At 42.8% G+C, this 16502-nt stretch overlaps 1 protein-coding gene across 6 annotated transcripts in view; it reads right to left on the bottom strand.

Annotated features, from left to right (window-relative positions):
• The window catches only part of SORCS2 (sortilin related VPS10 domain containing receptor 2), a 767814-nt gene extending 751765 nt beyond the window's left edge, over positions 1-16049 (bottom strand). For 5 of the 6 annotated variants that reach the window (XM_039541213.1, XM_039541219.1, XM_039541216.1 and 2 more), the window contains exon 1: positions 15962-16049. In XM_039541213.1, the coding sequence (XP_039397147.1) occupies positions 15962-15991 (30 nt within the window). In that variant the 5' untranslated portion in view covers positions 15992-16049. Of the gene's footprint in view, positions 1-14587; positions 15100-15961 lie in introns of those variants that run through there. The other variant, XM_039541214.1, reaches the window with a different exon arrangement.
• Between the last annotated feature and the right edge of the window lie 453 nt (positions 16050-16502).

Genomic DNA, 16502 nt, shown 5'->3' with positions numbered 1-16502 from the left:
TAGTGATAAATGACCACTTATACCAAAGATCACAAAATATTCAGGTTGCTCCCAATCCCAAGAAACCAGTCACTTACCCCGGGTCAATTTGTACCTTAGATCTCACACCAAAGACAATCCTGTACTAACTAACTGAAGGTGTATTAGCAGGTTAAAGCAGGCAACATATACACATAAGTTACAGTCTACGGTTCCGAAAGTTAGGGCAGTGGTTCTCAACCAGCGGTCCGGGCACCCTCCGGGGGGGGGGGCGAGCAAGTTTCAGGAGGGTCTGCCAAGCAGGGCCAAAATTAGACTTGCTGGGGCCCAGGACAGAAAGCCAAAACCCCACCACCTGGGGCTGAAGCCCGGGGCTAGAAGCCCCGCCACCCGAAGCTGAAGCCGAAGCCTGAGCAACTTAGCTTTGCAGGGCCCCCTGTGGCATGGGACCCTGGGAAATTGCCCTGCTTGCTACCCTCCAACGCTGGCCCTGGCTTTTATATGCAGAAAAACCGTTGTTGTGGCACAGGTGGGCCGTGGAGATTTTATAGCATGTTGTAGTGGCCTCGAAAAGAAAAAGGTTGAGAACCCCTATTTTAGGGCTAACCCAGGTTGACCTTGGAGTCCTCTGCTTTTGTTTCTTAGCTCTAGCCCTGTGAGAGTCCAAACAGCAAAAAGATGAAGACTTTTCAAGTCAGCTATATTTATTTCCCTCTCCCAGCATTAAGGCTGATGGGACGTGCTTCCTTGCACACAGTATCTTCACAGGTGTGACAGGACCATTCGCCCAGTCTTTGTATCATGACGCTTCACAGTGGCCCACTTAGTTTTGATAGTCCTTCATGATGGGTGGGGGAACCCTCCTCCTGCCTGGGTTCACAAGTTCAGACAGGTATGACAAAGCAAAACTTACATAATACCTTATAGCATAGGATACGGATATTAGAAGTAAAGGTTAATGCATCCTGCAACTTACAAGCATTTTATAGAGTCTAAACACATCTTTACAAGTCTAATACCTATCTTGAACAATATTAACATACAGGAGATCTGGTCTAGTTTCCAGCTATGAATTTGTCAGTGCTCAGCTGACACCTACTAGCTTGTCAAGAGCTGGCACTGATCTCCCAGTATCACAAAGGGAATAGAATTCAAAACCCTGTGTCTAAATTCACACCTACAATTTCAGAACCAGTAGGGGTCCATTTTCTGGTCTTGCCAGAATCAAAAGACTTTGGTCCAAGGTGATAGAAACTTCACAATACCTTCACATGGAACCTGATCTTGCTACACAAGCACAGATCCAGCGCCGCCCCTCCCCCAGTTTGATCTTAATACGCCTCCCTGCGTCAACCTATTTCCTACTGCAGTCCTCACTTAAATTATCCATAATGAAAATACAGCATTTCTGCTTAATTGCATGAGTAGTTGTGTTGTTTTCCATAGCAAGATCAAATTCTTTCCCTGGATACTCACCAAAGGCTCCCATTAATATCTATTCCTTCACTCCTGCATTAATATAAATATAGCTTGTAAAAAAAGGACACAGTCAACTTAAAATCAACCTTGTGTCTATGTTTTCTGCCTACTATTGTTACAAGTCACACATAGGACTCCAATCCAGCCAAGACTTACTTAGCTATGAGCACATAAGTAGTCTCACTGACTTGAATGCCTAAATTTAAGCATGTGAAAATCATTGCAGGAACAGGGCCTAAGATTGCTAGTCCAAAACCAAAAAGCTTTAACCAGTTTTGAAATAAAGGCTGCTAAATACTGAAATAAAGGCTGCTAAATAAATCACATTATTTACAAAGATCAAGCATCAGAGGGTAGCCATGTTAGTCTGGATCTGTAAAAGCAGCAAAGAGTCCTGTGGCACCTTATAGACTAACAGACATTTTAGAGCATGAGCTTTGCATCCGACGAAGTGGGTATTCACCCACGAAAGCTCATGCTCCAAAACGTCTGTTAGTCTATAAGGTGCCACAGGACTCTCTGCTGCTTTTAAAGATCAAGCACTGAATAGTTAAGGGTGTCATAAATCCTGCACTGCCCCAGTAATAAGCAAATACACTATTCTTATCAAGCATTTTAAAAAACCCAAATATTTAATCAATCTACTGGCTTTGATTAAAATAATAAAACAAAGAAAAGTTGCAAAAGTTAGAAGTCAAAGCTTGACGGAGGCAAGAAAAGATCAGCCTCTTTAGAGCTGCCACATTACCCTCCTCCCTGTGCAAGAGGGCCGGGCTTGGTGAGGAGTGTAGCTACATGTATGCTGCACCTGGTACAGGGTACTTCCTTCTCAGAATGGCTCTGTGACTCTGAGTCACACGGTGCCTTTTTGTCTGTTCCAGGGGCAGTGTAACAGCATACTGCCCCTTGCTCAGAGCTGGTGGCAAAGATAAGATTGAGCTCTAAAAGATCAGTAATAGGCAAACGTATCAACAATGAAAAGCTAACAGAGACCTTAATTTGAGACCTGCTGTGTCAGAACACACACTCTTCAATACACATGCACATCTCTGATGCTCATGTCCCTAAAATAAGATGTATGATTTATGCACCCGAAAAGCTTTCAGCTCCTTAAGACAGTGTCACTTTCGTATTAGATCAAAGCATTCTAATTCTACCAATCTCCTTCAGTGCATAAACTGCAGGGACTGCACAACTGCTGCTGCTATCAGTGAAACAACTTACTCCAGACATACTATATAGCCTTAGTATTTTGTTTTCAGTTAGTGGCATCAGCTGTGTTTGTTGCTTTTAACTTCACCTTTGCAAGGCTCAGTTATAGCCGTGTGAGCAATTTAGCCTGACTGTTGAGCTGCAAAGTCTCCAATCATGACAGTTTCACATACATTTGCTGTCTGTTCTCTCTGCAGCTCATGTTTGTTTTTCAAAGTGTCACTCATTTTAATTATTGCAGATGTATTCTTATTCAATAGCTGCACTGTGTCACAGCCTGTAAATATTTAATTGCCTGGGAAAACAGATTTGTTATCAATACATTGCAAAAAAAAATAATGAGGAATGCTTTGCAAAAAGTCATATCAGTATGAGGCCTCAGCTGGAGTACAGTGTCCAATTCTGGGCATCACACTTCAGCAAAAAGGTGGATGAATTGGAGAGAGTGCAGAAAAGAGCAACAAAAATGAAAAAAAGGTTTAGAAAACCTGACCTATGAGGAATGATTAAGAAACTATTGAATCTTGAGAAAAGAAGACTGAGGGGGGGGGGGGACCTGAGAACAGTCTTCAAATATGTTAAGGGCTGTTATAAAGAGGACTGTGATCAGCTGTTCTCTATGTCCACTGAAGGTAGGACACAAAGTAATGGCCTTAATCTGCAGCAAGGAAGATTTAGGTTAGATATTTGGAAAACCTGACTTATAAGGGTAGTTAAGCTCTGGAATACGCTTCTAAGAGAGGTGATGGAATCCCAATCCTTGGAGGTTTTTAAGAACACGTTGGATAAATACCTGTCAGGGATGGTCTAGGTTATTTGATCCTGCCTCCACACAGGGGGCTGAACTTGATGACTTCTGGGAGGTCCATTCCAGGCCTACATTTCTATGATTGAGTCATATGAATATCCACTAGTATCTGAACTAAATTCAGGTAACAAAATCCATAGTGATATCTGGGATTATAGCAAAATGCATAGTTCCCCACAGAGCCTCATTTGTGTATTAAACATAATATTTAAGAGTTTTTATGAAACTGGGGTGAATGAGGTTGGATGACTCCGTGGCACAGATACCACAGTGTGGGTGGGTGGGTGCGGGGGATATATAAATACTTAGATTAGGGTAGTACAGACAGAGAGATAGATTACACAGATGGATGACTGATAATGGGATATGGAGCTTTTCATTTGAAAAGTGATCAATCAAATCCACTCAGGGAGGTGATGACTGAAAGCTGTTACCGTCCATGGTAAGGATGTCAAACATCCGACCCACAGGCCAGATTCAAACCACGGGATATGTTTATGTAGATTGTACTGAATCCCATCTTTCAATTTTTAAAAAAACGTTTCTAGATCCTTGTGGCTTCAGAGGCAATCTTCCAAATGGGAGCCTCCCGGAGCCAAGGCAGTGATGTCTTCTATCTGAGTCTACAGACAGCATGAAACAAGGACCAAGAGGTATGAGCATAGCTCTGGTTGCTCCACTGTCTGCTTCCTTGCCAGGCAGTGGGAGCTCCAAAGAGAGTAGGATCAGATCTCAAGTCGCTTTGCCAGTGCTGACTCCCCACCCCTACACAACCACTCAGACCAACCCAGGGGAGGAGAAAGAGAGAAGCTCAGAACCAACAGCCAGTTATGAGTACATAAGAAAATGCCCCAAATATCAGGACTGTCCCTATAAAATAGGGACATCTGGTCACCCTAGACTGCAGCTCCCTCTTTGAACCCATTGTACCTCCTGAAGATGAGGGATTCCCAACTAGAACTTGTGGGTGGTTTTTGCTCCCTTTATGCTGCCTGAGCCAAAAAGAGGGGGCAGAACAGGGCAGAGAATCTGCCACAACCTGTTTCTTGTAGCCCCTTGACTGGGTTGAAATCATGTATTTGGCCTGCAGGCTGGAAAAGTTGGGCACCACTGTTTTAGAGGGACTTCCAGAGCCCTACGAAAGTTTACCAGTTTCTCTAAAATAAGAGCTGCAACTTGGATAAACTCTCAACCTCTCTGCTGGGCAGTCCAGCCCAGGTGACAGGATTCCATGTGAGCACTCACACACAGCTGCCTGCTTTATTCTAACCACAAGGGATACAGAAATATACAAGAATCCTGATCAGGTGTTTCTCATTTAGTAATACTCCCGCTGTTCACAGATTGAGAAGACAGAGGATGAGAGAAGTCATGTACACATGCAGATCCACAAACCAAAGAACAGCTGCCAGGTCTAATTTTAGGTTTCCAACCCTTGACAGTGTCTTTTAAAGTAGTCAGAAAGATTGCAGAGATGGAAAATTCAGGCTGCAAGCAGTCAGTATCTGGGATATAGGTGAATCCAAGGCACCATGTAGATCCACAAAAGGAACAAAAATGGACATTCAGAACACTTCTTGTTTACCACAGAGGGCCAGCGCTAATATTTAATGAACGCTGCTCATTAGTTTTGTGTGAGAGACCCACAAACAACTCCGATCCTGCAAAAGGAACAACTGATAAGCACACTCCCAGGGAGCCAGATACTGAAGAATATCTTATAAAGCTAGACACCTGGAAGATCTAGTGACAGCCGACAATCCCCTGGTGCAATCATGTTTGCGATAAAGAAACAAATACTTCTTCAAAACTGGTCACGTTGAACAAGGTGAAACACCGCCCCAAGCTGAAAGTGCAGTTTCAATATATTCCTGCTAACCCCTTAACTTCACTCCCTCGAGCATCTGCCTTTCAGGAATGATGGTTGTTGGAGGCAAGTGTGGGTATGCATTAATCATAAACAGGCTATTCTCCGGTAGCCAAGAAAATCAACTCCTTTATGCAGTAGCTTAATGAGAGAGTCTAGGGAGATGGAAGTTTCACATAGCCAGAGCTGAAGGGTGGGACAGCTCAATTCTCAGTCATCATCACCATTATTTATTTGTATTACAGTAGCATCTAGAGCCCTAGTCGAGGATCAGGGCCCCATTGTACTAGCTCTAGTACTAACAGAAAAAGACAATCCCTTCTCCACAGCTCTTACATTCTGGGGAGGGAGGACAATAACAACAACAACCACCGCATGTTTTTGCATGGACTAGTGCTCCACACAATGTAGCTTGCCACCTGCCTAGCCTACACACATTAGCCCAAGGATGATACAAAACATGCACACTGTCCCCCCACTGGGGACAGGGACACCCGTTTGCTTTCCAGCAACTGGGACTGGACTTCTACAGCATTGTCCATAGAGCTGGGAGGAAAATGGTTTTCCCAGCCAGCAAAAATTTAAGATTTAAAAAACAAAAACAAAAAAAAACCTTCCCATTCCAAATCAGGACAAAAAGTCAAAAAAAATCTCAAAAAATTTTGGGAGCTGGAAATACATTGTTTTTTATTCAGGTCAATTGAAACATTTTGATAATTTTGACTCAACTTTTTGAAGTTTAAATTTAGTAGATATTGAAGCAGTCATTTTGACTCAAAAAAGGAACTTTTCGTTTTGAAAATGTCAAAACATCCCTGGTTTGACAATTTTGAAACTTGGGAATTTTGTTGAAATTTTGCAAACTGTTGTGAGTTTGATGAATTGACATTCTTGAGCCAAAAAACACCCAAACAAACAGTACATTGAAAAACTCCTGCCTGGCTCCAATTGTCCATGTAACTCAACCATTTGGCACATGCTTAAAAAGGAAGACATCAGAGAGACAGATCTCAGGGAAATGGACAGGGACATGTATAAACTGTTCATTTATTGATTCCATCTAAAAGAACAAAATATTAACAAACAATGTCATTTTAAACAATGTATAAAAATGAGCTTTAACCCTTTGGAATTTAAGTACTGGCCAAATTTATCAAAGTACTTTTAAATTCTCATTATGAAAAAAAATGAATCACAGTTTACCATCAATGACTTTTCTACAGTTTAATTTTTGGAGGACCTGGGGTAATGAAGAAAGAGAAATTGGAGGAAATTCAGAAAAGATCTAGTCTCTCTCTGTCTGTGTTTATAATAATGCATCAGTCACCATGGTACCTAGTGCCATGATTAGAGAGCTGGCAAGTCTGTTTCAAGAAGGAAGATTTAAGTGAGTTTTACTTAATGAAACAATGACTAAAGGGAAAACATGATTACTGTTTAGAAGAATCTGAAGGATATGAAGACAAAGAAGGAAGCAAAATTATTCCAGGTGGTGTAATGGAGTAACTAGGAATAATGAGACAAAAATAAGAAGAGAAAAATTTAGGTTGAATTACCAAAAAAAGAGAGAGAGACACACTGTCCTAACAGCAAGAACTCAGACTTTTGAAAAATCTGCCTATAGATGTGACAGAAGCCCAGTAACTTAAGGTATCGACTGAACTAAGCACTACAAGATCCACTCATGGGAACAAGCATGCATTAGTAGTAGGGTAGACTAAATGAACCTCATAGAATTTTTCCATCTCTGATTTCTAGGATTCTGCCATTTTAGTGCATTATGAAGTAGTTGCAAGAAAGCTAAAAATCGCCAAGGCTATAGAAAATCTAATCTATTTTAGGTACATATATGGCTCCCACTACTATAGTATCTGAGCACCTCACAATCTTTAATGCATTTATTGATCCTTGCAAGAATCCCGGGAGGTAGGAAAGTACCATTATCCCCATTTTACTGGTAGGGAGCTGAGGCACAAAGAGACTAAGTGGCTCTCCCAAGGTCACACAGGTAGTCTGTAGTGAAGCAGGGAATTGAACTGAGTCTCAGGCTGTCCTAAACACTGGACCATCCTTCTTACTCCTTCTTAATGTCCTTCAGAATTCTGATTAACTTTCACCAGGTGAACTTGCAGTCAGTGGCCCCAATCCTTAATACTGTTAAACAGATGAAGAACTTCGCTCATGTGAGTGATTATGTTGAAGTCACTGGAGCTACAGCTGTTAGTACCATTACAGTGTGCTTAAGTGTCTGCGCAATCATGGCCAAAGTCTTTCCACTGCCCTCCATGCACTGCTGAATCAGTCAAAGATACACACTACTGCCAAAAACAGTATAGCATATATATAAAATATTGTTTCTAGCTACGGCTATTATTAAAATTTATATAGACATTATCACAATACAACATCATTCTAATAATAAACTCGTCAATAACAAATGTATCTATTTAGGAAAACTTTTTCAAATGAGTTTGCAACACGTGTCAACATGTTTCCATATCGATGTGTAAAAGGGGGATCTGTTTGTGCAAATGCTAGGTGTACCATACACAATCTCTATGCACCAATGCCTACTGCACATGAAAGTCTCATGTCTTCTACCCAGTGGGTGTATGAAGTATTAAATTGTAGATTGCAAGATTGCTCTTTGGGGCAGGAAGCATCTTTCTGTCTATATTTGTACAGTGTTTAGCACAATGGAGTCATGACTGGAGTTCTTAGGTGCTACCCAATGCAAATAATAGAATAAGAACTGAGGAACCAGTTGGATCACTTAACAGTTCATTCTAGACCTTTCAGTTATTTAAAGATGTCAGTTTTTTATAAAGAAGGTTCTGATATGTTATGGTGTCAACCAGACTCCACTGAAACACGCTTCCAACTTGTTTTTTGTTTGCAGAAATGAAGTTTTATTTGCAGTTGCAACAAGGACTCTACTTACGTTATATGACACATTCTTTCTTTATCTTAATGCTAATCTAGTTGGCCTTAATTGACAGAGTGATAGAAACACTATTTGGGAATACACTAGGGCAGGGGTAGGCAACCTATGGCACGAGTGCCGAAGGCAGCACACAAGCTGATTTTCAGTGGCACTCACACTGCCCGGGTCCTGGCCACCAGTCCATGGGGCTCTGCATTTTAATTTAATTTTAAATGACGCTTCTTAAACATTTTAAAAACCTTATTTACTTTACATACAACAATAGTTTAGTTATATATTATAGACTTATAGAAAGAGACCTTCTAAAAACGTTAAAATGTATTGCTGGCACGCAAAACCTTAAATTAGAGTGAATAAATGAAGACTCGGCACACCACTTCTGAAAGGTTGCCGACCCCTGCACTAGGGGCTCAGACCTCTGGTGGTACAAAGTTTTCCTCAGTTTGAAGAAGTGTCACTGCCTATCTCCTGGCCTCCCCAATATAAATATGTCCAGTGAACACATACACACTGAAAGTGCCTATTCAGAAGGGACAGTCCCTGTTCTTCAGTAAAATAATCGTCATTTTCCCTACTTCTTCCTTCCAAAAGATTCTCCTACTCACTGAATATCAGTAGTGTTAAAAATTTTCTCATTTCTCTCTCCAAACGTCTCTATTTATAGGTGTCTAATACTGTCAAGTCTGTGAAGGGTAGTGTCTGAAATTTCCACTTCAGGATATATTCCTGATGCCAAAAGCCTAGATACATCTCTAATGAGATATTATAAATCCCAGTTTGGTTTATCCATGCATACACTGTGTGTCTGCAGTATCAGAGATATTACTGTTTTGTATATTATGTCTTTATTATTAGTTGCTACATTTCTTTTACCTCCATTTTCATTTCCCCCTACTCTCCTCCAAACACCTTGCCTCTGGCCATAGCAGTAGGGAGGTACTTCTTTACATTCTGCTCCTCTCCTTGATGAATTTCAGGTTACTCTGAAATCTAATACACCCCCCCCCCCACACACACACACACAGGTTGGAACACACATTTAATGATGAACTTATGGGTCAATTTCAAGAGTTTGCTTGAGAGGTGCTGGGGCTGGGTGGGTTGTCTGTGTCTACAGAGGTGCTGCCCCCTACCTTCACTTGATAGAACTGTTGAGATACAGAGAATCTCCAAAAGAAAGAAAAAATGGTAAAATGGAGGAAAAAATAATACAAACTACAAAGTTTATGTTTTGTTTTATCACTATATTAAACTTGGAATATAATTCAGCCAGTTAAGAGATCACTGAGAAGCTCAGTGCTTTTGGTGTAAGATTCTGCAAGTCCCTTCAGAATAACTTTGTTTTTATTTTCACCAACACCTCAAAGAATCTTTTAAATATATATATATATATACATATATCTGTGGGGAACTTGCCTTACAGCCTGCAATACATCTGTCATTTATTAAATCCAGGAAGTCAGGATTTTTGACTATGTTCTCTTTTTTGTCCCATAAGCAGTAATCTGGCCCTCTTGATAAAGAGAAGAGAACCAAAAATCACCAAGATGGAGTGCTGTTTAGTTTGGATAAATAGTTACATTCACAGTTACAGATATTGCTACAGGAATATTGAAGTCAATCTTCTTTATGGATTCCAACAGTGCAATTTATTGCAAATGGAACAAAACAGAAAACCAATTAAATAAAATATCTGCCAAAAGAACACATTTAGTGGTCACTGGATTGTATCAATCATATGTGGTGAAACTGCATTGCAAAAAAGTAACATTTTTAAATTAAGCAAAATACTTGTTTATCAAACAATGATAACTGGATTAACTGGGCTGTTAAAGTAGATAAATTCCTACGTATAGTAACTACTGTATATATACACAGCAGATCTTTCTTTCTTTGATAAACTACTAAATACTGGATCTTTTTAAAGGTATATAAAAGCATTTACTGTATCCCTGTGCTACACATTTATGAGGGCTACATAGGACCAAGACACCAACCTACTGGGCAAATGAGTGACTGCACAGACTTAATATTGTCAAGCAAACAAAAAAGGAAGTACAGACACTGTGAAACTGAAGACTTAAGAACTAGTTGGCTGAAGTCGTGTTCACAACACTTTAGCAGTCTCCACAGAGCATCCAATGAATCAAGATCAAATCTGAATATGAGATTCATTCTTCAAGTATTTCTCTTAATTATGATTTTTTTTAAAACACAAGTGAACACTAAGGTCAAATAGATATTCTCTATGGGAGTCGGTAAGAGTCCAATACTGTGAAGAAACTGTTTACTTTGTAATCACAGAACACTGAATGGCTTTAAGTTCTCTACTTCTAAAGAATAATTGTTTGTTTAAAGCTTTTCACTAATAAGTTGTATTCCCCTCAGTTGGATATGAATACTGTATCCCTAGTAAACTTTAAAAGCTGCATATTACATTTAGCACAGCATAAAGATGATTTATACAAATGGCAAACTGTAAATATTGTGAAATACACCCTGATAGAAAAAGTATTGTTACTTTATCAGATAAGTGACTACCAATCAATAACTCTTGTGGATGTTAATGGCACATTGTGCAACCCAGCAGTCAAGCCTCCAGTTTATGATTTTTTAAGACAGGTTAGTAAATTAGTTCCATTTGCAAGAACTTTTGTTTGGAAGTAGAAGTGCAAGACAGATCTTGCACTTTCAAAGCAACAGGGGAAGGGGAAGTGCAAACATTGACTGTAGGAATGAACTAACCAGCTAAGCTATTGACATTAAAAGTACCAGCTTTGCAAGGCTTGCATCCCCAACAATGTTTTTGATTAGACAGACTACAGTCAGAAAAGGTAAGGAACAAGCTTGCTGTTTATGGAATTTATAAATAATTAATTCTTCAGAATACAAAACAAAGTAATGAGGACACAAAACAGGAAGCAATTTACACAGCTCCCTATATTAACAGAACGAGGAAGTGTTCAGTGATCTTCCTAGATATTCAAACTCACTTTACAACCATTGCAACTCTATACGCCCCTCTGCTATCAAACCTAACATTTCCTTAATTCTGAAAAATAACTACACTAAGAAAGGATAACAGAAGTACACAGCAGAGTTCTAAAGCAGAGAAAAGAGGGGGCAAAGGATACATTTAATTTATGGCCTCCTCATGCAACTACAAATTAAGCACTTCCTTTGAAGCACAGTAGGATTTACAGGATGATCACAGAGCTTTTTAAAATGTATTTACATCAAGCAATCTAAGCCCTTTCCAAGTTTGTTTATTTGTCCTTGATCCACACATGAGTGTTCCATGGCAGCGCATTCAATGAACTACTCATGCAGGTGAACAACCTTCTGAGAAACAGCTGCCCACTCACCATTTATGATTATTTGTCTCTCCATCAGGGAGCTCAAGGGAATAATCCTACTGTGTGTTTCTCCTTTATTTATTTTACAAGGTAAGGTGTTTAACAAGATATGATCGTCTAAAGCTCATTGCTGTCAAATTTTCAACCACCACTCCTGTAAAGTGCAAGAGAACAAGTTTAGTGCCTGAGCCTACAAAGCGCTGAGTGCCTCCAAAGAAGTTCCCACCATCCTCAGGCATAGGTACAGGAACAAGGGGTGCAGGGAGTGCTGCCACACCCTCTTGCTTGAAGTATTAATAACAAGGTCTCCGCCTTCAGCACCCCCTGTATAAAAATTGTTCTGACACCATTGTCCTCAGGTTACGTCCACACTGCAGCTCAGAGGTGTGATTCCCAGTGCAGGTAGGCAGACCCACACAAGCTCTGCTGGAACTAGCATGCTAAAAATAGCAGCATGGGTGGCAGCTCATGCTAGCCACCCGAATCCAAGCCTGCCTCACCCTCTGCATCCGAGTTTGGGTGGCTAGCCCAAGCCACCACCTGTGCCGCAACCTCCACACTGCTATTTTTATGGTGGTAATTCAAGTAAAGCTAGCATGAGTCTATGTGAACTGAAAAATGACACTTCACAGCTGCAGTGTAGACATACCCTCAGTGGCATCTGAAAGTGCTCAGCACCTCCCAAGGAGGCACTCAAGGCCTCATCTAAAGTCCATTGTTACCAATGGGAATCTTTCCATTGATTTCAGTGGGCTTTGGATCAGGCCCTCAGTAGCTTCTGGCTCCATCCTTCCCTACTGAGGTCGAGGGGAGTTATGACATTATTACAATGGTGAAGGATAAGGCACAAGATTGGTAACCATTTCTATTAATTTCTTCACTTAGATGATTATTCCTTGCTCCAAACACTTATCAGAAGTTAATCAAAAGCTCCTCCTGCTTTCTAACATGGATATAGAGCCTGAACCAGAGCCCAGTAAAGTCTCCCACAGACTTCAATGGATTGTAAATCAGGTCCTTGGTTACATTCAATAGGGTTTTTTGTTGCCTGAGGTATTTAAACTCACAACAGAGTGAAGAACAGTGACATTTGCTTGTATCGTTTCCATCTCATCCTTACTGCATGAACTTGACACACTTCTTCCACTTTTCTCAGACAGACTAGTTCTGTACCTTCCTTGCAATCCTCGGATCACTTCTTTGTAGCAGCTTTTGGTTCCTCATTATTTTATCAACTCACATTCTACAACACAACCAACCAACCATGTTAGCAGACAAGTCTAATGAATCTGGGGGTGGCGGGGGGAGATGAAAATTCCTGCCACCTACCTATTTTTTAAAAGCATGCTAAGCAAAGGAACTAGGTGCTCAGGTGTCTGGTAATGGGATATAGAGCATTTCACCTCCAGGTCATTGGTCCAGCCCACTGCGGGACAGTCCAGCCGATAGCGGGCATGCTGAACGGCATGATTTTAAAATAGCACAGCACAACTAAACATTTTTGTCACTGAATTAGTAAATACAGTAGAGAACATCTATTTGCACTAATGATGTGGAGTCCTGCCACACATTAATGAATTTAGTAAACTAATAAGTACACAAACAAGAAAAGAATAAGATAATGCATCAACTGTATTCCATTCTGACAGTGTAATGTATTTTTGCTACTGAGGAAACTACTTCATCATATACTCGTACACACATTGTAGAAGATCGTGAAAAAAATAATGAAATCTTAGCAATACAAGCTAACACTGCAGCATCTGCTATTAAATCTTTGCAGAGAGATGGGGAGAGACCATTAGTTTTAAGTGCGGCTTATAGTGTGTGGATTAGCAAGGTATTTGTTTTAGAGCACAGAGTACTTTGCATGAAAGCTCTTACATTTTTTGTATCTAAAAATCTGAACTCAAGCCAACTTTTTTAATAGTGATCTCTTCAAGAAAGAAAAATAGCCCTAACAGCCTGCAAGCAATGCCCATGGAAAGAAATGGCATTATTCTGAAAGCAGTACCAGGGAAAGGACAAATCTAGAGAAATAGATGCTGCCAATGATTTGCAATACTTTCTATTAAAGGAAAATGGCTATCAGTGCACATTTCCCTCCTAAGTAAATCAGAAACTGGGTGTCAAGCTTTGTGATGCTGACTCCAACTCTGACCCATGAAAATACCAGATTATATAATAAGCATTAACACAAGAAGCCAGCCTGCTCACTGGACAGCTCTTGTTCTTGTGTGACCCACTAGCAGAGCTGGCACAAAGTGGATTTGACAACCCAAAGGGGAAGATGTTAATCCATACATTTATGGGAAATACAACACAGGCTTTCTGAACTGTGTCAAGTTTAAACGAACACTATGCATAATTTGCAAAGCTCAAGTTCAAACTAAGGCCATGATCTCAGCTGATCTACAATAAAATAAAGCAGAGATTTTCCAGAAATACTAAAATCTTGAGGAGAAAATCATTCTAGATTTTTCATAACAAGATTTCACTGCCTATGTGGTTATATAGACATTACACAATGCCTGGTGCTGTGTAATATTTACCTATGTTACACGGTGTTATGAAATAATGTTTTACTGAAGGATAAATTCAGAAGCAGCAAATCTCAGAAACCATCTGTACAAATATATACCCATCATCTGTAGATATAAAGGAAATAAAGCCAAGATTGAATATTAGTTAAAAACAGATAATGGGCTAAATCAATGGAATTACCCCAGCAGAGAAGTTGGCCTCATATAATTAGTTAATTTAAATATTACAAAGTCACACACTGCTTTAACTCTGACAAAGTTCTGAAACTTGGCGTACATACAAAAAAGCATCAGTGTCAGCAAGATATTTGTATAAAACTTCAATCAGTAGATAAGCAGCCAGCTTGTTAAAAGATTAAAAAAGGGGCAAGTATAATGGATATTAAAATAAAGTTTCACCATTCGTTTACACCATAGGACAGAATGGGTCCCCTGGGTTTCTGAGCTGAGAGATCAAGACACCTGACTCCATAAACTCTACCCATTTTGACCAAATCAAACAGCGGAGCCTTCATTTGTGTGCTACTTGCACAGGTGAGACCAGACCAGGGTCAGCTGCTGCACTGAGCGATGGAGCTCAGTTTTCAGCTGTGAGAGGGGGGCTTTGGGGCTGACCAAAAATAAAGTGTAACTTTGAAATGAGACAGAATAACAGGGGCGAGGGTCATAGTGAGGCTGGAAAGCTGAGTGGGTGCGTACGCGCTAGATGGAAGTGTTCAAACTGGAGCATCCCCACCACTCGTGCCCTTTCCCCTGCGCGTTAGCAGGCCCAGGAATGAAGCTCAAACTGAGACCAATGACCCGGCGCTACTGCGCCTCTTCCGACTCCATTTAGCCGCGTGAGAACAATTTACAACCAAGCGCCTCCGCTGAGCGTTTTTACCCTCTCAGGCCTTTTAGCAAACGCCTCGCCCACGGGCCAGGGATTAGAAGCAGGCGATTGGGTTGAGGTGAATCGATTGAGGCTCGACAATTTAATCCGGCACTTTTATGAAGGGCGGGGGAGGGAGAGGGGGATAATGCTCTGGCCGCAGCTCTCTCCCTCTGCCTCTCCTCCCCCGCCACACTGGGTGGGTGTGACCGGCCACCAGGCGTCTCCTGGAGCTGCCGACAGCCGCCCGAGGATAAGAGACTGAAACAACTTTCCATCGCTCGGGCCCGATCCTCCCCACAAGTCACCCCCCAACCTGCCCCTGCGGCCAATGCAGCCCGAGCAGCGTCGCGGGCCAGAGGAGGCAGGCGGAGCCCGGGAGACCTGCTCCAGGTGCAGTCCCACCCCCCAGCCCCTCTCTCCATCTATGTGCGGGACGCATGCTGTAAACTTTCCAAACTTCCCAGGGAAGTCGCGCAAGCGGGATGGGGCTTGCTGCTGCCGCTGCCCCCGCTCTGGTCGCTCTTCCTCCCGGCCCCCCTACATCGGGGCGACCCCCTTTCCTCCCCGGCCGGAGTACCGGCGTGGCCAAGGAGGAGGCGGCTAGTTTCCTCCCGGGACCTGCCTGAGCCCCAGCCGGGGATGCACTTGTCACCCGCCGCCTCCAGCCTCGCACGCAAGGGCTGCGTTGCTGCGCCGACTCCAGAGTCCCAGACCCCCCGGCAAGGCTCCCCCGGGCAGCCGGGTGGGGAAGGGAACAGCTCCCGTAATACAGCGCGGAGGGCTGGGGCCATCTAGTTACAGCGCAGCGGCGGCAGCGGCTGGGCTCTCCGCTGGGGGGGGGCGATGCCTTCCGCCCCCCCGGGCTGGGTGGCTTTGGCTGGGGAGGGACCCCTACTTACACTGCTGTTCTCGCCCGTCCAGTGCACCATCGCCTGGTTGTGCGACGCGTCCCCTTTGAGCACGAAGGAGGTGCTGATCAGAGAGACCTGCTCCCTGGCCGGGCGGGAGGAGGTGGAGGATGCTCTCCTGGAGCGGCTCCCCGCAGCAGCCCCCACGCCTTCGCCAGCGCGCCCCAGCGCCCCAGCCTCCTCCCGGCCGCCGCCTCCGCCGCGGAACAGCAGCTCCCGCGGGTTCCTTCTTGCCCGGGTCACCCAGCTGGGGCTCCGGCCGCCCCACTGCTCCGAGGGGCGCGCAGCCCAGCAGGCACCGAGGAGGAGCAGCAGCAGCGCCAGGCTAGGGGCTGTCCTGGGGAGGGTCCCTGTTGGAGACACGGGTGGCCCCCTTTGCGCCATGCTCGCCTTCGGATGTGCTAGTGACAGGCTGGGATGTGAATGTGAGACAGATACACAGCCTCCGGAGGGGGGAGGGAGGGGAGGAAGGCAGGGTTTGTAACCAAAGCGAGGGTTTACACTGGAAACAACGTGCTCGGGACTCCTCTCC

This window comes from Mauremys reevesii, linkage group 5 (genome assembly GCF_016161935.1).
Source record: "Mauremys reevesii isolate NIE-2019 linkage group 5, ASM1616193v1, whole genome shotgun sequence".
In the NCBI taxonomy this organism is placed as follows: Eukaryota; Metazoa; Chordata; order Testudines; family Geoemydidae; genus Mauremys; species Mauremys reevesii.
The sequence above is the reverse complement of the archived record's forward strand: the minus strand, read 5'-3'. Positions and strand labels throughout refer to the sequence as shown.